The 22,164-nt window shown below is 49.1% G+C and overlaps 1 protein-coding gene across 1 annotated transcript in view; it reads right to left on the bottom strand.

Moving 5' to 3' along the window:
• The window catches only part of LNX2 (ligand of numb-protein X 2), a 304,857-nt gene that overhangs the window by 4,627 nt on the left and 278,066 nt on the right, over positions 1-22,164 (bottom strand). The window contains exon 9 of the mRNA XM_075334627.1: positions 1,240-1,398. Within this exon, the coding sequence (XP_075190742.1) occupies positions 1,240-1,398 (159 nt within the window). The remainder of the gene's footprint in view (positions 1-1,239; positions 1,399-22,164) is intronic.

Here is a 22,164-nt window from a genome sequence, read left to right as displayed (position 1 = left end):
AGTGCTACAGCTCAACACCACTGTGAGTAAAAACAGAAGTTGCGCTGCATCCCCATCGTGTGGTCTCCCTTCTTTGTGCGCCGGATCCCACCATTCACTCCCTGGGGCCCGGCCCTACTTGCGGAGGGCCTAACATCCAGGCTGCCACCACCATGAGCCCCAGAGGTATCAGACTGTGCAGCGGTGGTTCCATCACCATAACCGCAACCCGCTAGTGGCGTCACGATACAAACTCTTTCATTTCCCCTGTAAATAATCCCTTTTAAAAAGCGTCCCCAGGGTCACGGAATCGGGCATCGTTCGCTACACAACCGTGACAGAGCATCCCCGTACATATACGGCCCAGGACCGAATACCCCATAATCCTGGGCGACACATAGGTAAGAAGTATCTTTTTTTCCTGTGTTGCTAAACAGTAGTCGGATGGGATACGTTATTAATTAAAGGAGGCAGGAGGAGGGACATTATTGGAGGATATTACAGAAATGGGTCCAGGATGGTGGACATTATTATAGGAAGGGTCCATGATGGGGGTATTATTAATGTAAGGGGCCCAGGATGGAGAACATTTATACAGAAATGGACCCAAGATAGAGGACATTATTACAGGTAAAGGTGAATAATAGAGGATATTCCAGAAATGGGCCCAGGATGGGGGACTTTATTACAGAAAGGGTCCATTATGGGGGGATTATTAATGTAAGGGGCCCAGCATGGAGAACATTATTACAGGAAAGGGACCAGGACGGAGGACATTATCCACATGTGTATCATAACGTGTCTTGGCAGGCTTGCGGTTGTAACATCATCAGCATGACTAATCTCCGATATAGTAGTCATCAGCGCCATTTAATCTCTTTAACTTGTGGAAGACAATGCACCTTGTCAAAAAGCTTTACCCATTCAAGCAAGGACTGGAGACACACAAGGGTCTCATGTGGCCCTATGGCCGGCAGTTGGACATCGCTATTCCAGGATAAACTATATATGATAGCTCTGGCCACTAAAAAAAATCTATTTTTGATGACATTTCAGATTTTTCTTTTATTCTTTCCATGTGTGTGCATTTTTGAACCAGACTAGAGATTTGGTAGTTGCTGGTACATGTGATTGGAGACAGCGCGCTACATAAGCTTACTTTTCTGCCATTAATTAATTGTTTCAACATACAGTTATCAGGTGGAGAGTAAAAATAGTCTATGATGTTGCAGGTGGCGTCCTCTGCTTAATCATACTCACTTAAGGCGTCCGTCATAGTACGCAGGTGTACCAAGAACTATGGTTTTAATGAAAAAGGGCTGATTTGTGTGGTTCTCCTCATAACCTCCAACAATGCTAAATCCCCAGCTGCCCAAACTGCTTCTTCTTAAGATGACATCATGGCAGCTATGCAGACAGCTGAAAAACAAACCAGACAAAATTATCATAAAACCATTTATAAGAACAAAATTAATGCATATACGGTTTGTATTTATAATATGAATAGTACATTTTATATATATATATATATATATATATATATATATATATACACACAGTGCCTTGCGATAGTATTCGGCCCACTTGAATTTTCCTACCTTTTCCCACATTTCAGGCTTCAAACATAAAGATAGAAAATTTAAATTTTAGGGTGAAGAATCAACAACAAGTGGGACACAATTGTGAAGGTGAACGATATTTATTGCTTATTTTACATTTTTGTAAAAAATAAAAAACTGAAAATTGGGCCGTGCAATATTATTCGGCCCCTTTACCTTCAGTGCAGCAAACTCACTCCAGAAGTTCATTGAGGATCTCTGAATGATCCAATGTTGTCCTAAATGACTGATGATGATGAATATAAGCCACCTGTGTGTAATCAAGTCTCCGTATACATGCACCTGCTCTGTGATAGTCTCAATGTTCTGTTTAAAGCGCAGAGAGCATCATGAAGACCAAGGAACACAACAGGCAGGTCAGTGATACTGTTGTGGAGAAGTGTAAAGCAGGATTTGGTTGAAAAAAGATTTCCAAAACTTTAAACATCCCAAGAAGCACTGTGCAAGTGATCATATTGAAATGGAACAAGTATCATACCACTGCAAATCTACCAAGACCCGGCCGCCCCTCAAAAATATCATGTCAAACAAGGAGAAGACTGATCCGAGATGCAGCCAAGAGGCCCATGATCACTCTGGATGAACTGCAGAGATCTACAGCTGAGGTGGGAGAGTCTGTCCATTGGACAACTATCAGTCATACACTGCACAAATTTGGCCTTTATGGAAGAGTGGCAAGTAGAAAGCCATTTCTCAAAGATATCCATAAAAAGTGTCATTTAAAGTTTGCCACAAGCCACCTGGGAGACACACCAAACATGTGGAAGAAGGTGCTCTGGTCAGATGAAACCAAAATCAAACTTTTGGGCATAATGCCAAACGACATGTTTGGCGTAAAAGCAACACAGCTCATCACCCTGAACACACCATCCCCACTGTCAAACATGGTGGTGGCAGCATCATGGTTTGGGCCTGCTTTTCTTCAGCAGGGACAGGGAAGATGGTAAAATTGATGGGAAGATGGATGGAGTCAAATACAGGACCATTCTTGAAGACTGGGACGGAGATTTGTCTTCGAACAAGACAATGATCCAAAACGTAAAGGAAAATCTACAATGGAATGGTTCACAAATAAATGTATCCAGGTGTTAGAATGGCCAAGTCAAAGTCCAGACCTGAATCTAATTGAGAATCTGTGGAAAGAGCTGAAAACTGCTGTTCACAAACACTCTCCATTAAACCTCACTCACCTCCAGCTATTTGCAAAGGAAGAATGGGCAAGAATTTCAGTCTCTCGATGTGCAAAACTGATAGACACATACCCCAAGCAACTTGCAGCTGTAATCACAGCAAAAGGTGGCGGTACAAAGTGTTAACTTAAAGGGGCCGAATAATAGTGCACGCCCCAATTTTCGTTTTTTTATGTTTTACAAAAATTTAAAATAAGCAATAAATATCGTTCACTTTCACAATTGTGTCCCACTTGTTGTTGATTCTTCACCATAAAATTTAAAATTTTTATCTTTATGTTTGAAGCCTGAAATGTGGGAAAAGGTTGAAAACTTCAAGGGGGCCGAATACTTTCACAAGGCACCGTATATATACAGTAGATACAGTATATAAATGATATATTTTTAGCATTCTATACTAAACCAATCAAAGGCTATGTGCACACGCTGCAGTTTTGTTTCTTCAGCGAATAATGCACCCTCTGGCAGAAAAACGCACCTTTGGCTGAAAAAGGCATAAAAAACGCATGCAATTTTGCCGTGTTTCGATGCGTTTTTGGGTGTGTTTTTGCCCTTGTGGTTTTTTCACTCTAGTCAATGGAAAAACGCAGGTCCAAAATGCAGAAAGAATTGACATGGTGCTTCTTAGAAGCAACATGTGCACAGCCTTTCTGAATTCTCATAGACTCAGCTGGGGAAAGAAAGACATGCAGTTTAGGCCAACAAACTGCACCTAAAACTGCACCAAACACTCATCAAAATCTGCACTGTGCGTGCAGGGCCAAAGAGTGGCTTTGTTCCCGAAGCAGCGACACGTTTTCTGTAAGCTGTATATGGTATTGCAGCTCTGCCCTCAATTATTCACTTGGGCAAACCACAACATTAGACGTACTCCATGGCATACAGCGGCGCTATTATGGAAGAAAGTGTGACGCCCTGGCCTATCAGGTTGTCACAGGGTATTGTGCAATTTGCCCTTCTGTGCAATATCCACTTCCTCCTTAGTTATGGGTCCCTAACCCAATGGTGTTGCCAAGACCAGCTAATCAAAATCCTAGGAATACTCTGCACCACACCCACCAGACACACCAGTGGACGGCCTGAGTGGAATAGGGTCGCCCACTTGGGGGGGTTGGTTAAGGGGAGGTCAGGAGAGGGGGAGTGTAGTGTTGGAGGTGAGAGTGAGAGGAGGTCAGGAACTGGGCTCCGTGAAGTACTAGGTAGCAGATGTTGGTCTGGGCCTGGTAGGAGCTGGACCCCCGGTCGCAGGCGATCGTGACAAGGGGCATGGCATTGTCGTGGAGGACAGCCGGCGGCCTTGTACCATCACCGGGCTGGGACCAGGGCACGACGGTGTACGTGGACCCTAGGTCAGGGAGTAGCTTCAGGCAACCTGACAATTTACCCGACGAGAACGGAGCCTTCAAGATCTGCTCTCCACCCGCTCCAAAATCGGGGTACTTGCGCAACGAGAGGGATAGGACTTTCCACAAATACGGTCCAAGAAATCCCAAGCGTAAACCCTGAGAGCAAGCTTCCCCAGTTAGCCATACTGGGAAGCGGGACCTGACTAGTTTCAGGCTACAGGGACCAACCAGAGAGAAATGAGGTGACAAGGGAAAGGTCACAGATCAACAGGCAACACCAACGGTAATGGGACCCAGGCGTGCTCCCCCTCAGCGGCAGGGGTGTCCAGAACTTTGGTTTACTACAGTTGTTGGTGTCAGCGTTATTGGACTGAGTGAGTACGCAAGTGACCCTTACCTCCCCAAAGCCACATCCTTGTCACCATCATCGAGTCCCGGGGCATTCCCCCTACCCGTGGAGGGGTTAAACACCTGGCTGCCCACTACATCGCCACCGGGTACTCCCAGCCGCAGCGGTGGTACTCCACCTTACCACACACCACGGGTGGCATCAAAAACTATTCCAAACAATACTCCCCTGTAAATAACCCCCCTTCTTTCTATTCGAGTGGCCGCGAGACCCCCAGGGCCGGATGCCCCTCGAGCCACCGCGGATCCGGATCTGAGAAGCCCGGCTGCTGACACGGGGGCGGTACAAAAGCAGATCTCTATGGATCTTATTCCCTGTAGGCCACGTGTAATGGTAAACAAATTTGGGCAGATTTATGAACACTGTTTTAAAGAGAACCTGTCCTTCTTGCCCATAGCAACCAATCACAGCACAGCTTTCTTTTTACCATAGCTGTTTAGGACATAAAAGCTGAGCTGTGATTGGTTGTGTGACACCCCTGCGGCTTCAGTTGCTACAGGGTACTGCAACTCACTTAAGGTGCAGTATTCATCTTGGGTAAAGAGGGGATTAGCCACCGGTGTTTTCACATTTCACCTTACATACAGCTTAGGTACCTTCCCACCAGGGACTGGACAAGGGTAGGCTGGGGGGAGGCCATCATGATGCATGGGACTTTCCCGGTCACTAGGACACAACCACCTTGGGGGTGGGCACCACTTGGGGTAGAAGTAGGAGCAATTCTTACACAAACTTCAGTCAAGTTGGGACTACAGTTCTGGAAACATGACACCACCTTCTTCCTTCTTTCTTCTTCGCAGGGCCTGTGGCTTGGAGCGAGAAGCTCAGCCCAGGTTCCTGACTTCCACAGGGGCAACCCTTAGGAAAGGACATTTCCACATACCCGTGGCTATCTCCAACTTATTCAGGATCGGCTGGGGCCCATCACGGCACAGACCGGTACCCTGAGGCTGCATTGGAACAGTGAGTAAAAAGACCATGAACCGCAGCAGCTGACTCTGCCTCTTATTGCCTTCACCACACGCTTTGGCGCTCGCCATCACTACAACCCTCATCTTCCCTGGGGCCCACTCCACCTGGGGAGCAGAACCATCTTTGCTGCGACATCATCAGCCCCGGAGGACATCACCCGCAGCGTCGGCTAATCCCTTGCCGCGTACCACAGGTGGCGTCACGAGACAAACTATCCCCATCATCGCTTTCTCCATCATTCCTCCCTTTTATTGTACACCTCGGGTCTACAAAGCCAGCCAGGGCCACCCGTGACATCCCCAGACCCGAAATCACTGGCTTGGCGACGAGTAAAGTTAACCCCTTGCACCGTGGGTGCTACAGTTACTATGGGAAATACAGCCAGTTTTGAGAACTCCATTGCCACCCACATAAATTTGCAATATAGCAGTCATAGAATTTTAGTTGCCCAGACTAGAAATTTTTTTTAATGGCTTTCATAAGAAAAAAAACCAATGTGGCTTGGTTCATCACATGCCGTAACACAAATGTAGTCGATAGAGGCTAAAATTACTTCCTGGGTGCAATAAGATGTCTCATAGAGACAAGAGTATTATTCTTCTATGGCGACTCTGTGTGACACCATGGCGGGCCCATGGATGGCTCTTAAATGTAGATGGTCAAGTAAATAGCAACATCAGGACACATTTAGGCCGGATTCACACATCCGTGTTTTGTGGTACCAGTATGGACAATGATGCACAGACTCACCTCAGGTCTCTTGACCCAAACCTGACAGCCTCATATATATATATATATATATATATATATATATACACCTACAAGCTCTTGTGTTGCATTCAGGTAGAGAGATCTGCAGCTGATCCACACAAGTTCACACAAGTGTATGAAAAATATATGTATATTTTTTATCCAGTGAAAAATTGGACAATGCTTCCACCAATATTTCATCTGCTTCTACACATCAGTTATTGTTATAAAAAAAATATTCAAGGCCAAATACAGTTTTCTATGTCAACAATTGCAAAGAATCCGGTAGGGTCACACGACTGTGAATCCTCTCATCTTAAGCCTGCTTTACACGTTGCAATTTCGCATACGATCTCGTATGCGATTTGCAACGCCCCCATCATATGTGCGGCATGTTCAATTTGTTGAACGTGCCGCACAAACGATTAACCCCCGTCACACGTACTTACCCGTCCATACGACCTCGATTTGGGAGGCGAACGTCCACTTCCTGGAGTGGGAGGGACATTCGGCGTCACATCGACGTCACACGGCAGCCGGCCAATAGATGCGGAGGGGCGGAGCTGAGCGGGACGTAAACATCCCGCCCACCTCCTTCCTTCCACATAGCTGGCCGGGAGCCGCAGGAGGCAGGTAAGATCTGTTCATCGTTCCCGGGGTGTCACACGCTGCGATGTGTGCTACCCCGGGTACGATGAACAATCTGACGTGCAATTCTAGAGAAAGGTACGATGTGTATGCAATGAACGTTTTATCGTTCAATCGCAATCGCACGTACCTGTCACACACTACAATGTACCTTACGATGCCGGATGTGCGTCACTTACGACGTGACCCCGCCGACACATTGTAAGATACATTTGTGAAGCCCCACAGGTGTTGTGTCGGTGCATTACCTTCAGGGACTCCACGTAGCTGGATCTTGTCACAGGTAGGAGATCTTCTTCTTGTCGTGACGCCACTCTCAGTATTGCGGCCAGTAGGGACCGCCACTGCAGGTTGAGGGACGCCTGGGGCTGATGGTGAGTGCAGTTAGTTGGAATAGCCTCCTGAGAGTGAGGCAAGCCCCAGGGCCCTGTGTAGGTGCGTAGAACCACAAGGCGCAGAATAACTCCACACAGGCAGAATGTCTTTCAGGGTTTTTACTCACTTCAGGTGGCAGGGTGAGTAACCCGGGCGTAGCTGGGATGAACCAGGCGGGAACCAGGTATCCTTCAGGCTGACTTCTGATGGTGACTACCAACTCGCCTTCCTTAGCCCTTGGTGGTTTGGGGTAACCCCGACTTTTAGTCCCTATGGGGGTCACCCAGGGAAGTTGCTGAAGCCTCACTCCCCTTCGTTTGCCGTTTGCTTGTGGCCTGGACCAGCTCACTCCAGCTGCTTGCCTCCTGTGAACTATGGGCCCTAACTGTGGCTACGTGGCTGCGGCTTTTGGGTGTTGTGGTGTGGGCTTTGAGGGCCCCACACCGGCAGGTTTAGCAGGGAAAGGTGGATCTATCCCCGCTCCGGGATCTGCCGCCCGTTTGGGCCTGGTTCTCCCTAGCAGTCTCCTTACTTCCCACTCTGTGCTCTCTCTCTAGCTGGAGATGGGTTTCGGGTAGCACTCCTAGGTGACCGTTCTCCCCCGTCGGTAGCCACTGCGCAGACGCTGTCAGACTACAGCAGCCCAGGGGAAGGGGTCAGCTCTCCTCGGAGCTCCCTGGACTCTGCTCTGAACCGGCTCACATCTGGGACCTTCACTGCTGCTCCTGTCAGAGCTTCACTTTCCTGCTCCTCACTCCTCCACACTCTGCTGCTGACTGTTTACTCCTCCTTCTCTTTTCCCTTTTGTGCCTGCCTACGCCACCTAGCAACCAGATTCTCTTACCACACCCCTTGAGAGGAGATGGAGGCTTTTGGCCCCCTCCACTATTCCAGTGAAGGTGAAGGCTTTTCCCCCTCCTGGGATCCCCAGGGGTCCTCTCATAGGTACATGTGTGAGACCTGATCACTATGCGCCTGTGTAGTCACACCTCGGTCAGCCTTCTGGATTACCTGTATTGTACTGTCCCCAGCATGGGTGCAGTACTCAGTGGTGCCTGACCAGGTCAGGGGCGCCACATTCCCCCTTAGTTATCACCAGCACGTCCTCGGGTTGCAAGACAACATTTTAAAATGCATAAAACATTAAAACATGTAAAACATTTTTAAAAGCACCAGGTACCATACATCACCACCCTCCACCCACAAGTCCGTTAACCCACCCAAAACCCTCTCACGTTGGCCGCGCCTTCAGCCACTTCTGGCAGGATGTAGAGGCGGCTTTCATGGGCTGGTGGTTTCAGGGTATACCTGGCCTGGTGGATCCGCGCCTTCAGCCTCTTCTGGCAGGATGTAGAGGCGGCCTCCACAGTTGGTGCTGACCAGGTACCCTCTTTGTGGTGGAGAGCCAGGCCCCATAAACAGGCATGCTCTCTGGTTGCAGGTAAGCCAAGGCCCTATATACGGACGGGCTCCCTGGTTGCAGACGAGCCAAGCCCCTAAACAGGCTGACTCTGGTGGTGGTGGTGCCCTCTGGTGTAACTATTTACACTGCGAGAGTTTGTGGCTATAGCCAGTTCATAGCCTTAAGGTTCATTTCTCACATCAGTTTATGTGGGCACATTCTTAAACTTGTAAAACGTTGCAAAACAAACTTTTCAAACTGGTAACTTGCTTTACTTTAACTTATGCAGACTCCTCTTCACCAGGGCTTGGGCCTGTAGGGCTGCGGCACCTGTTGCTTCCTTGACCTCTTTCTTCATCTGTGGTAGTCTCGTCAGTAGGTCCTTGGTCTTTTCTTTCTTTATCGCTGTCTTTCCTCTCTTCTTCTTTAGGACATGGTGCTACATCTAGCGCGTACCAGCCTCTTTCGCCTTGATGCATGGTAAACTGCACTGTGTCTCCCATTCTCAGGTTCCTTCCAGGATGTCCTCTGGGCAAATTAGCTCTGACGTCTCTCCTATTGACAAAAATGCCTTCTTTGATACCAGGTGCAACGATGAACCCGTATCCTGACTTCAGGCTAAAGTCTTCCACAATTCCTCTACAAAGGGGTCCTCTGACCTGTGCTTTGGCTCTTCTCAGGAACCGTTTTTCTTCTAGGTCTCTGGCCGTTATGTCATCTCTTTGCTCTGGGGATGGCGGAGCAGGTGATAACTGGTTTCGGCTACGGCGCCGTGTCTTGCGGGCTTGATTCTGCGGGGTACAGCTTACCAGCTCCCAGGTGAGGCTTTTGGGTAAATCTTCTTCTGCGGACGGTGTTAGGTCTTCTTCATCCCAGCGGGAATAGGGCAACATCTCCGGCTCTGGGCATGGATCCACTGTTGGTATCTCCTGAGTCAGCTCCTCAGCTTCCTGGCCTCCCCTCCCCCTTAGTTCTTCTGAGCACTCCTTTGGTGGTAGTGCTGGGGATGGACTTTCTTCAGCAGGCCCAGGCGGGGGACTCTTTGGCGTGGTTGCTGCAGGGGTTGCCGGAATCCTCTTGGGGGTATGCGGAGGGAGCATGTACTGATCCACCATCTCCTGTGGGAACTTGGCCTCCATGTCAGCCTTCAGCTGCCAGTATGCGGGGTCTTCACCTACCAGGGACTTCCGAGCAGGGACCTCCTTGGAATGGGGAGCAGTGTCTGCTCTGGCCTTGCAGGCCGGGGAAAATGGTGATGCAATCTTATCTTGGCGGGCCGCGCCCGGCATGGCGGCGGCCTGGATGGGCGTTTCTGGCGCAGCTTGGATCGGCGTCGCAGCTGCGATGGGGTCTTTGCAGGCTGGGCTGGGCGTCGCTGCCTCGATCGGAGCTTGGCGGGCCGCACCTGACGGGGCTGCGGCCTGGTTCAGCACCTCACTTGCGGCGCGGACGAGCGTTGCTGCTGCGGTGGGGTCTCGGCGGGCCGGGCCTAGCAAGGCGGCGGCCTGGGTCAGCGTCACACCTGCGGCGTGGATGAGGGTCGCGGTGGCTGCCGGTTCTCTGCGGGCCGGACTGGGCGTTGCTGCAGGGACCGGGTCTTGGTGGGCCGAGCAGGGCATCGCTGCGGCGGCCGGGGCTTGGCGGGCCGCACCTGGCGTGGTTGCGGCCTGGCTCAGCGTCGCCGCGCCGGGCGCCTCTTCAGGGACTGCGGGCGTGGTAGCAGGGGTCGGGGCACTCGCGCCGGCAGGGGCATCACTGGACTCACCCATCGGTGGCAGCATCGGGGTCTGAGTCGTCACCGCCCGGTCTGGCACTCGGCACGCGGCTCTCCCCTCATAGGCCTGAACCGCCGCGGTCATCCACAGAAACTCCGTCCGTCCCTCTCTAATCAGCCTTCCGACCCTGGCCTCCAGTTGATCGCAGAACTCGGCGAGCTCCCGACACCACCAGGCAGCGGAGCCTGGCTCCGGGTCTCTGCATTCAGACGCCATTTTCTCTAGCCACAAGCTGCTGGCCTCTTTTCCGTTCCGCCGTCTCTGGACGCTTCCGCTCTCTTCACAAGCGAGGTCAGAACTCTGCAGGGGATCTCTGGGTAGCCACACCTCTTCGTGGGCGGTAACTTCTTCCAGCGCGGGCTGCTGTTGTTTTTCAGCGCGCTTTTCATGGTGGCAATATGGCGGCGCTTCCAATTTTCCAAGCGGACCGCCCAGGCACATGGTCACCTGTCTGAACAGGTCTAGTCCTTATCCTGTTCGTGACGCCAGATGTGAAGCCCCACAGGTGTTGTGTCGGTGCATTACCTTCAGGGACTCCACGTAGCTGGATCTTGTCACAGGTAGGAGATCTTCTTCTTGTCGTGACGCCACTCTCAGTATTGCGGCCAGTAGGGACCGCCACTGCAGGTTGAGGGACGCCTGGGGCTGATGGTGAGTGCAGTTAGTTGGAATAGCCTCCTGAGAGTGAGGCAAGCCCCAGGGCCCTGTGTAGGTGCGTAGAACCACAAGGCGCAGAATAACTCCACACAGGCAGAATGTCTTTCAGGGTTTTTACTCACTTCAGGTGGCAGGGTGAGTAACCCGGGCGTAGCTGGGATGAACCAGGCGGGAACCAGGTATCCTTCAGGCTGACTTCTGATGGTGACTACCAACTCGCCTTCCTTAGCCCTTGGTGGTTTGGGGTAACCCCGACTTTTAGTCCCTATGGGGGTCACCCAGGGAAGTTGCTGAAGCCTCACTCCCCTTCGTTTGCCGTTTGCTTGTGGCCTGGACCAGCTCACTCCAGCTGCTTGCCTCCTGTGAACTATGGGCCCTAACTGTGGCTACGTGGCTGCGGCTTTTGGGTGTTGTGGTGTGGGCTTTGAGGGCCCCACACCGGCAGGTTTAGCAGGGAAAGGTGGATCTATCCCCGCTCCGGGATCTGCCGCCCGTTTGGGCCTGGTTCTCCCTAGCAGTCTCCTTACTTCCCACTCTGTGCTCTCTCTCTAGCTGGAGATGGGTTTCGGGTAGCACTCCTAGGTGACCGTTCTCCCCCGTCGGTAGCCACTGCGCGGACGCTGTCAGACTACAGCAGCCCAGGGGAAGGGGTCAGCTCTCCTCGGAGCTCCCTGGACTCTGCTCTGAACCGGCTCACATCTGGGACCTTCACTGCTGCTCCTGTCAGAGCTTCACTTTCCTGCTCCTCACTCCTCCACACTCTGCTGCTGACTGTTTACTCCTCCTTCTCTTTTCCCTTTTGTGCCTGCCTACGCCACCTAGCAACCAGATTCTCTTACCACACCCCTTGAGAGGAGATGGAGGCTTTTGGCCCCCTCCACTATTCCAGTGAAGGTGAAGGCTTTTCCCCCTCCTGGGATCCCCAGGGGTCCTCTCATAGGTACATGTGTGAGACCTGATCACTATGCGCCTGTGTAGTCACACCTCGGTCAGCCTTCTGGATTACCTGTATTGTACTGTCCCCAGCATGGGTGCAGTACTCAGTGGTGCCTGACCAGGTCAGGGGCGCCACACATTGCAGAGTGTAAAGCGGGCTTTAGAGAATCGGATTGATGGTGGACTCTGATCAGTGTCAGCTTACTGTGATCTGATTCTCTTGGATGAGGGATTGGGAGCACACTGTGAGGATAAGAGAGAGAATACATTTCTCTATGTTCTACTTTGTGTGCATTTGTGGAAATCGGACTCCACTCAGATGTCATTCAAGTGCTGTCCGATTGTTTTCCATTCACTTATTGGCTTGAATGGGTGCGTGGCATCCGATTTTCAGTGAAATAGCAGAAGGCTGGGAGTTTTATCACTTACAGATTCTGCTCCATTGAATAACATTGGTTCGAGTACCATCAGATAAAAAATCAGATAGCACGCCTCCAATTTAAGTCTGGAGTCAGATTAGTGTATGGGATCCGATGTGAGAACATCGGATGCGATATGCTAATGACCTTTCAGCTCAGGCTCTGCTGCCAGCATGAGCCAAGTGTCATGCAACTATGATCCGATTCTGCGATCAGATCACAGCTGCGGAGGGGAGGGAGAGAGTAATCTATCCATCACCTCCATTATCAGCCTGTACATATATCGCACTGCCCTCGATGACATCCGATGACATCCGAGTGCAGTCCAATTTTTCACTCATACCCGTAGACTTGTATGGTGCAAGTGATGAGAGACTCGCAGACAGGGCTCAGTTCCACTTGCGAGTTTCACGGACAAGTGCAATCTGATAAAACATCGGATTGCACTCGCACTAGTGTTAATCAATCAGGCAGTGTCCATCTGCTATTTTTTTCCTCAGCTGAGGATAAAATCGCAGCATGCTGTGTATGGCTGCGTAGATCGCACAAGACTTGCCAATGCAAGTCTATGGGTGCAAGAAAAATATTGCATGGCATTACATACGCATGTCAAACAGATGGCATACGCGTGTCACACTGATAGCATACGCATGTCACACGGATGCTAGGCAAGAAAAACTTGCAGACTCATAGCACATGCATGGCACTCGCATGTCAAATGGATGCTAGGTGGGTAAAAAAAGTGCACTCGGATAACATTAAAAGTCCTTTACAATCATAATTTCATAAATTTCAAGTGGACAACATGTTTAAATAATGATATTTTATTACAAAGCAATTTTATAATTATATAAATATATGGAAAAACACAGTGCAGATATCGTGTTTAAAAATATACAAGGAAAATTTCAAATTAAATTTAACTGAGCATATGTGTATTATTATTAATTGATCCTCTATGTGAGGATATTTGGACTGACCAGAATCTGAATATGTTAAATTCTATATCATCTGCATTTATTTATTGTATTACAATTGGCCAGATTGCTGTTTTTGTCACACTGCCCTGTGTATTTCTAAATTTGAAATTTTCCTTGTATGTTTTTAAACACGATATCTGCACTGTGTGTTTTTCCATATATTTATATAATAATAAAATTGCTTTGTAATAAAATATCATTATTTAAGCATGTTGTCCACTTGGAACTTATTAAATTATGATTGTAAAGGACTTTTGTTCATCTAGCCGATTGTAGCGATGCTGAGCGCGATAGTCCCCGCCCCCGTCGAAAATGCGATATCTTGTGATAGCTGCCGTAGCGAACATTATCGCTACGGCAGCTTCACACACACACTCACCTGCCGTGCGACGTCCCTGTGGCCGGCGACCCGCCTCCTTGTTAAGGGGGCGGGTCGTGCGGCGTCACTGCGACGTCACACGGCAGGCAGCCAATCGGAGCGGAGGGGCGGAGATGAGCAGGATGTAAACATCCCGCCCACCTCCTTCCTTCCGCATATCCTATGGAAGCCACAGTGACGCCGGTAGGAGATGTTCCTCGCTCCTGCGGCTTCACACACAGCGATGTGTGCTGCCGCAGGAGCGAGGAACAACATCGGACCATCGCGTCGGCGTAATTATGAATTACGCCGACGCTGTACCGATGATACGATTACGACGCTTTTGCGCTCGTTAATCGTATCATCCAAGCTTTACACACTGCGATGTCGCATGCGATGCCGGATGTGCGTCACTTTCAATTTGACCCCACCGACATCGCACCTGCGATGTCGCAGTGTGCAAAGCCCGCCTAAAAGTGAGGCCTCGGTTCCACTTGCATATAGCTTCTCATGTGAGCGTATCGGAAGCGATATCCTAATGACCCTCTGCTGCGAGCGTCATGCCACTGTTTTGCAATCTTGCAATCATATCACAGCTGCGGAGAAGAGGGAGGGAGTACTTTCTCCCCATCTCCTCCGTGGCCTGTCTCTGCATTTATCGCAGTGCAGTCGGAAGACATGTGAGTGTAGTGTGATGTTTAACACTCTCCCATAGATTTGTATGGGGGTGTGTGAGCCAAGACTCGCTGCATAATGCAGCATGAGGCAATTATTTTCTCATGTTGATATGAGAACTCAATCGCAGATGGACACTGCGCTATAGTTTTCCACTGGTGCGAGTGCAGTCTGATGTTTTATCAGATTGCACTCGTCTGTGCAAAGCGCATGTGGAACCGAGGCCTAAAAATGGGTGACATGAGCGCCATCTGCGATTTTTTTTTTTTTTTCCACACAGATTTTCAGTCTGTGGAAAAATCTTCTTGTGAACCAACACATTCAGTAGCATTGTTCTGTGTGCAGTCCAGGCATGATCTGGCGCTGGACTAGTCTGATCTTTAGATATGGTTTCATGGCGGACCTCCTATTTTCTCTAAAATGCCGGAGCATTTCAAGTAAAAGTATACTTGGCTGCAGTGATGTAGCCAGGCTCTGTTTCATGCTGGATGGTTGGAGCTGCATGAATCAAGTGACAGGTTCCCTTTAAAGCTGCGTTCATATACATTCGAAGTAAATAGAATGTAAAAAACAGCCCGTTCAATTGGAATCAAATATTCCTGTCTATGCGGCAAATTCAGTGTTCAGCCACTCAGGCAGTCAATTATACTAACAGCCGAGCGGAGAGGACCACTTTGCTGTAGGCAACCTAATTGTATGCAAATAATAAGCAATAGTTACCGGTAAAGACGACTTTTACATTTACATTTTTTTTTTGTTTAAAAAATAAAACTGTAAATCGAGTAATCATGGCAGAATGGCTATTAAATGATAATAGATGTATTTTCTAAACCAAAAACAACTTGTACAATTCTTTTTAATGGAAACAGCTTTATTAAGGGCTTATGGAGTGGCCAATACGGGGCCATAATACAGAGATCTTCTTTCCTAGACACAATTCTCCCGGGAAGCATACCGCTACAATACGGCCTTTCTACAATTTATTTTTTTGTTCCATGCTCTATGAATTGTTTTTATTTTTCTATAAATGTATTGCCTAATAAAAGTCTTTGGTTGACTTATGACAATTCCATACAACTTCTAGATTGTACAGAGCCATAATACACATGCATTATAGGACAAATATTTTAGAATCAGTGATTCCAAACAATCTATTATTGCTAATATAGGATGGGGTTCACAGGGCGCCAATGGTTTTCTATGAAAGCTGGGGGTCTACTGAAGACCTCCGAGCTTATTATGACAATTCTCCTTTCACAGTTAATGTTTAGCTGGAGTTCATGGTAGAAATGCTGGGGAAAAAATGGGATAATTCCTGCGCTGCCACTATACAGAGTCGTGGAAAGATAGAGCCTGATATTCAATTAATTCCAATTTAGTTTATTAGTGAACGCGTTTCGAAGTCATATAAAAAACGTCTTCAGGACACACTATTGTGATCATTAACATCCTCTGACACCATTGTGTGGCGCCCCTGGGCTTCAGGCACCACAGGGTATTACATCTCTTTTAAGGTGTAATATCCATCCCGGGTTAGGAGGGGGTTAACTGCCGGTGCCTCCACAAAACCCCCCACATAAAACAATAAGGTGCTATCCCACATGGGGTGGACTAGGGCAGAAAGGGTGGTTATCCATCATGAAGCATGGGACTTCCCCAGTCACTAGGACAACCACTGGGGGCGGGCACCACTTGGGGGTAAGAAGTAGGCGCAACCATGTCACTAGAGCAGACTTTCCTGGGCACACCTTGGGATAACATCTCGCACAGACAACGGGAGTTGAGCGTTCCTCTCCCTTCGTAGGCCCATGGCTTGGAGTTGGAAGCTCAGCCCGGGTTCCGGATAGCAACCGAAGGACACTTCAGTAGAAAGAATTCCACGGGCACCGGCGGTGACCGCCGACTATCTGGGATCGGCTGGAGCCCAACGTGGCAGAGATCGGTACTCTGAGGCAGCACCTGAACTACCTGTGAGTAAAAGACCTGGAACTGCAGCCCCTGCCTCTGCCTCTCATTTGCCGGCGCCCAGCGCTCTGGCGCCACCTGGAACTACCACCACCCCCGTCCATCCTCCGTCATGCTCCCCGGGGTAATCCCGCTCTGCCTGTGGGGAGCAACACCATCCCGGCTGCAACCTTCACCATCAGCCCCGGAGAGCAGCACCTGCAGAGGCAGCCCCTATCCCTGGCCGTGTACCACAGGTGGCGTCAAGATCTAAAAAGACTTTCCTAACCGTCACTACCACCCCCATCCTCCATCCTTCCTCCCGTCCACCGCTTTCCCTCCCTCCTGTACGCCTCGGGGTCACGAAACTGGGCCAGGCCAGCCCGTGAGGACGCAGAGGATCTGCACCCCCGCCCAGCGACAAATCGGATGTAAATTCCTCGACCCCAGGGTGTTACAATTGTATCTGGAAGTTTTAGAATATGACTGAAGACGAAAGAGAAGACTGGAGCTGGATGAGGGTAACAAGCTAGTAAAGGGCTGGGCGGGGAGCTGCACTTCCAGATGTTCTCAGACTGTGAAATGACTGACAGCCCAGTCATGAAGGGGTTAATTAAGATAAATGTGTTTGAAAGAGACTGGATACTGTTGGTGGCAATGTTCATTTCCTTAAAAACAAGTAGTAGTAATAATTTATACATGAAAAGTTCTGCTTGCAATACCACATTAAACCACATGGTGTGCTGTGTAATAGCAAAATCCATATGATTTATGAGCAGCACACAGACTTCAAATTATAAAAATGTTTGCATCATGATGTAGACACCTTCAGGGGCATTTTTTAATATTTATTTTTACTTCAAAGAGTATTCTCAAGTCTCTTCAGTAACTTATATAGTTGTGCTCAAAAGTTTACATACCCCGGCAGATTTTTTGCATTCTTGGCCTTTTTTCAGAGAATATGAATGATAACACAATTTTTTTTTTTCCACTTATGGTTAGTGGATGGGTGAAGCCATTTATTGTCAAACTACTGCGTTTTCTCTTGTTAAATCATAATGACAACCAAAAATATCCAAATGACCCTAATCAAAAGTTCACATAGCCTGGTGATTTTGGCCTGATAACATGCACAGAGGTTGACACAAGAGGGTTTGAATGGACCTGTTTGCTTGTAATCAGTGTGTGTGCATAAAACCTGAGTGAGTTTCTGGGATCCAGACAGACTCTTGCATCTTTGGCTGGAATCACACTTGTGTGTGTAAAATTGGTCCGCATGAGCTCTGTTCAAGTTGTGATCAGTGTTCAATGCAACTGCAATGCGTTTCTGTGATTTTTCAATTGACTGTAGTCCATGTGCAATCCGTGTGTGATCCGTATGTGATCCGTTTTTATTCTCAGCAGCTATGTCATTCTACCATTCAGCTCTGCTACATGGCCGCTGACAGCAGCCACAGACAGAGCCATGTAGCAGAGCTGAATGGCCGCTGACAGCAGACACAGACAGAGCCGTGGGATCAAAATGAAGTCGGATGAACTTCACCCGACTTCAATGTCATCCCGCGGCTCTGTCTGTGTGTCATGGCCTGATTTTCGGTCACCGGTGAAGGTCTCACCGGTGACCACAAATCCCATGAGTGACTGAAGTGATCTTCACGATCAGTGGTGCCGTCACTGAGGTTACCCGCGGCCACAGCTGCAGTCCTCCACCTGAGATCTGTGGCCACGGGTAACCTGAGTGACGTCATCGCTGATAGCGCGACTCACTTCAGTCGCTGCGGGGAGCTCACAGAGAGCGGTCGTGGTCTGTGACCGCTCTCTGTCAGCTTCTGATGTAGCAGAGCTGAAAGCGTCGTGGGACCTCTGGGGATTACGTCGGACCTGGAGGGGTATTTGGGGACTTTAATAAAATGGTGAAAGAGGTTGTTGTTTTTTGTCATTTATTACAAATAAAGGATTTTTTGGATGTGTGTGTATATTTTTTTTAACTAACAGGTGAATCATGGAAGGTATCTCGGGGAGACGCCTGCCATGATTAACCTAGAACTAAGGGTACCTTCACACTTTAGCGATGCAGCAGCGATCCAACCAGCGATCTGACCTGGTCAGGATCGCTGCTGCATCGCTACATGGTCGCTGGTAAGCTGTCAAACAGGCAAATCTCACCAGCGACCAGTGACCAGCCCCCAGCCAGCAGCGACGTGCAAGGAGCCGGCGTCTGGAAGCTGCGGACACTGGTAACTAAGGTAAACATCGGGTATGGTTACCCGATGTTTACCTTAGTTACCAGCTCACACCGCTTAACTTAGCGTGTGCAGGGAGCAGCAGCGTGAGAGCTGCGGAGGCTGGTAACGAAGGTAAATATCGGGTAACCACCTTGGTTACCCAATGTTTACCTTGGTTACAGCTTACCGCAGGCTGTCAGACGCCGGCTCCTGCTCCCTTCACATTCAGGATTGTTGCTCTCTCGCTGTCACACACAGCGATGTGTGCTTATCAGCGGGAGAGCAACAATAAAAAAAACGAACCAGCACTGTGTGTAACGAGCAGCAATCTCACAGCAGGGGCCAGATCGCTGCTCAGTGTCACACACAGCGAGATCGCTAATGAGGTCACAAAAAACGTGAGCTATGGGCTGCTGCCATTAACTCCTTATTACCTCGATTGCAACCGCACCAGGGCAATACGGGATGAGCCGGGTACAGTCCGGGGACTGTCGCATCTAATGGATGCGGCAATTCCGGGCGGCTGCTGGCTGATATTCTTAGGGTGGGGGGCTCCCCATAACGTGGGGCTCCCCATCCTGACAATACCAGCCTCCAGCCGTATGGCTTTACCCTGGCTGGTATCAAAATTGGGGGGGACAGCACGTCGTTTTTTTTAAATTATTTATATATTTTACTGCATGATATACACCCGCCCACCGGCGGCTGTGATTGTTTGCAGTGAGACAGCTGTCACTCATCGTGGGGGCGTGTCTGACTGCAACCAATCATAGGCACCGGTGGGCGGGGAAAGCAGGGAATACAAGATTGAATAATGAGCGGCCGGAATTTTGAAAAGAGGAGAAGCCGCCACAGTGTGAACGCCGTGCAGCGCCGGTGATCGTGGATCGGTGAGTATGAGAGAGGGGGGGAGAGGGATAGACCGACATGGACAGAGAGAGAGATATAGACAGAGAGACCGACCGACTGACAGAGAGAGAATAGAGACCGAGAGGGAGAGACTGACTAACAGAGATAGAGATTGTCTAACATTGTGAGACCTCACTCATTTCCAGTGTTTTCTGAAACGTAGTTAGAAAAACGGATGTCACTAGGATGGTGTATGTGCCGTCCATGTGACATCCGCTTATTTACCCGCTCCCATAGAGTTGCATTGGAGAGACCTGCGCGAGAAACTCACCAAAACGCAGCAAGCTACGATTTTTTTCTCAGTCCGATTTGGACTGAGAAAAAAATAGCAGATGGGAGCTGCCTCATTGATTAGCATGGGTCTGAGTGCAATGCGAGAATTTCTCGCATTGCACTCGTGCGAGTTAATCACAAGTGTGAAGCCGGCCTAACTCTCCTCTCCAGGGTTAATACTAAGGAAGGACTAGATGGGGTATTTTCCCCAGGTGCAGCAGGTTGGGGGGCACAATTGAACTACCTAATGCAGTATACCAAGTGGTCTTCCAGGGGGCAGTATTTTGCTGCTCCCCAAGAGAGGGATTCCAACAGGTAAAAGGCTGGCTCCTTGCATTCACTGTTCTTTCAGTCATGAGTACAATTGTAGCTCTAACGGCTGGCACTTCTGGAGTCTAGATCAAAAAAATTGTCTGCACTCAGACAAGTTGGGGGGGGGGTGCAAGTGAAAAATGGGTCCAATCCAAGATAATAAATAAATTCACTGCACTCATAGATTGTGATGCAAAAAAATATTTAAAGTTATTGAGGCGACTGAAGTCATTCGACGTTTTGACCCCACCTGGGTCTTAGGCGGGCTTTACACGTTGCAACATCGCTAACAATATATCGTCGGGGTCACGTCGTTAGTGACGCATATCTGGCGCCGGTAGCGACATCGCAAAGTGTAAATTCTAGGTGCGACGATGAACGAGCGCAGAAGCGTAAAATATCGCTGATCTGTGTCACGTCGTTCATTTCCATAATGTCGCTGCTGCTGCAGATACGATGTTGTTTGTCGTTCCTGCAGCACCATACATCACTGTGTGTGAAGCCGCAGGAACGACAAACATCTCCTTACCTGCGTCCACCGACAATGCGGAAAGAAGAAGGTGGGCGGGATGTTTTGTCCCGCTCATCTCCGCCCCTCCGCTTCTATTGGCCGGCCGCTTAGTGACGTCGCGGTGACGTCGCTGTGATGCCGAACGCACCTCCCCCTTGAAGGAGGGATTGTTCACAGCAACGTCGCCGACCAGGTATGTGCGTGTGAAGCTGCCGTAGCGATAATGTTCGCTATGGCAGCTAGCACCAGATATCGCATATATGACGGGGCGGGTGCTATCGCGCTCAACATCACTAGCAATTGCTAGCGATGTCGCAGCATGTAAAGCCCACCTTAGTCAAGAGTCGCTTAAAGATGGATGCCTGGGATATGGAAATCTGAGTGGATTATAGCGTTGGTAGAAAATACCTTGAGGATAAAAGTCCTGGATTTATCCAGCGCAGCAGCGCTGCGGCTGGTGATATGGTATATCCTGATAGGATATTTCCATATTTTCCAAATTTCCATATCTAGGGCACCCATCTTTAAGGAATTCTTGATTAAGACCCAGGCGGGGTCGAAACGTCAAATGACTTCAGTCGCCTCAATAAATTTAAATATTTTTTTGCATCACAATCTATGAGTGCAGTCAATTTACATAATGACTGCTGGAGTCTAGGCGTTTTACAGCAGTGTGTTGAGGTCACCTGATCACACTGCTGACATCACTCCTGTGCTCTGGAGGAGGTTGAAGACCTTGATAAGGTAAGCACTACAATGGAGCTGAAAAAATAGAGGAGTTTTATTGGAAGGGGAATAAGGTGAGTGGCCAGTATTGGGGTGTTAAGGTGGCACAGTATAGAGACTTGGCAGTGTGGGTGTGGACAGTATAATGAGGGAGCAGTGGGGCAGACAGTGTGAGGGTAGAGTATGAAGAGAAAAGTGTTGGAAGAGGGCACAGTATAGAGATTGGGAAGTATGGGGGGATGGTATAGAGCATAGTATCGGGAGGGTGGCAGAATGAGGGGGACGGTACGAGGGCATAGTGTGTGGGACAGCATGCCGAGTGAGGAAACTATTGAAACTGGGTAATATAGGGTGGATAGAGCGTGAGGGGACAGTGTGAAGAGTAGGCTTACCAGCTAATCAGAATGGGCAGTGTGACATTTATGCAGTAGCTAATAACAGCAGACAGTACGGATGTTATAACTAATAAGATGAGGGCACCAGTATGGAAGTTATAGCTAATAAGAGTGGGTGTGGGTAGTGTGGTGATTATAGCTTTTTTTTAAGGCAAAGAGTGTGCAGGTTATAGTTAATAAAGGGGGATAGTGTGAGAATTATAATTAGGGCTGATGGGGTTGGTTATTGCTAATAAAGGTGGACAGTGTGGCAGTTATACTTCAGAAGGGCGAGCAGTGGCAGTTGTAGTCCAGAAGTAGAGACGAGTGGATCCGTTGAAATTTGGTTCGGCAGCTTCATCCGGACTTTAAATAAAGTTCGATTTGGGACCCAGACTTG

Source organism: Anomaloglossus baeobatrachus, chromosome 2 (assembly GCF_048569485.1).
Source record: "Anomaloglossus baeobatrachus isolate aAnoBae1 chromosome 2, aAnoBae1.hap1, whole genome shotgun sequence".
NCBI classification, from domain to species: Eukaryota; Metazoa; Chordata; class Amphibia; order Anura; family Aromobatidae; genus Anomaloglossus; species Anomaloglossus baeobatrachus.
The sequence above is the reverse complement of the archived record's forward strand: the minus strand, read 5'-3'. Positions and strand labels throughout refer to the sequence as shown.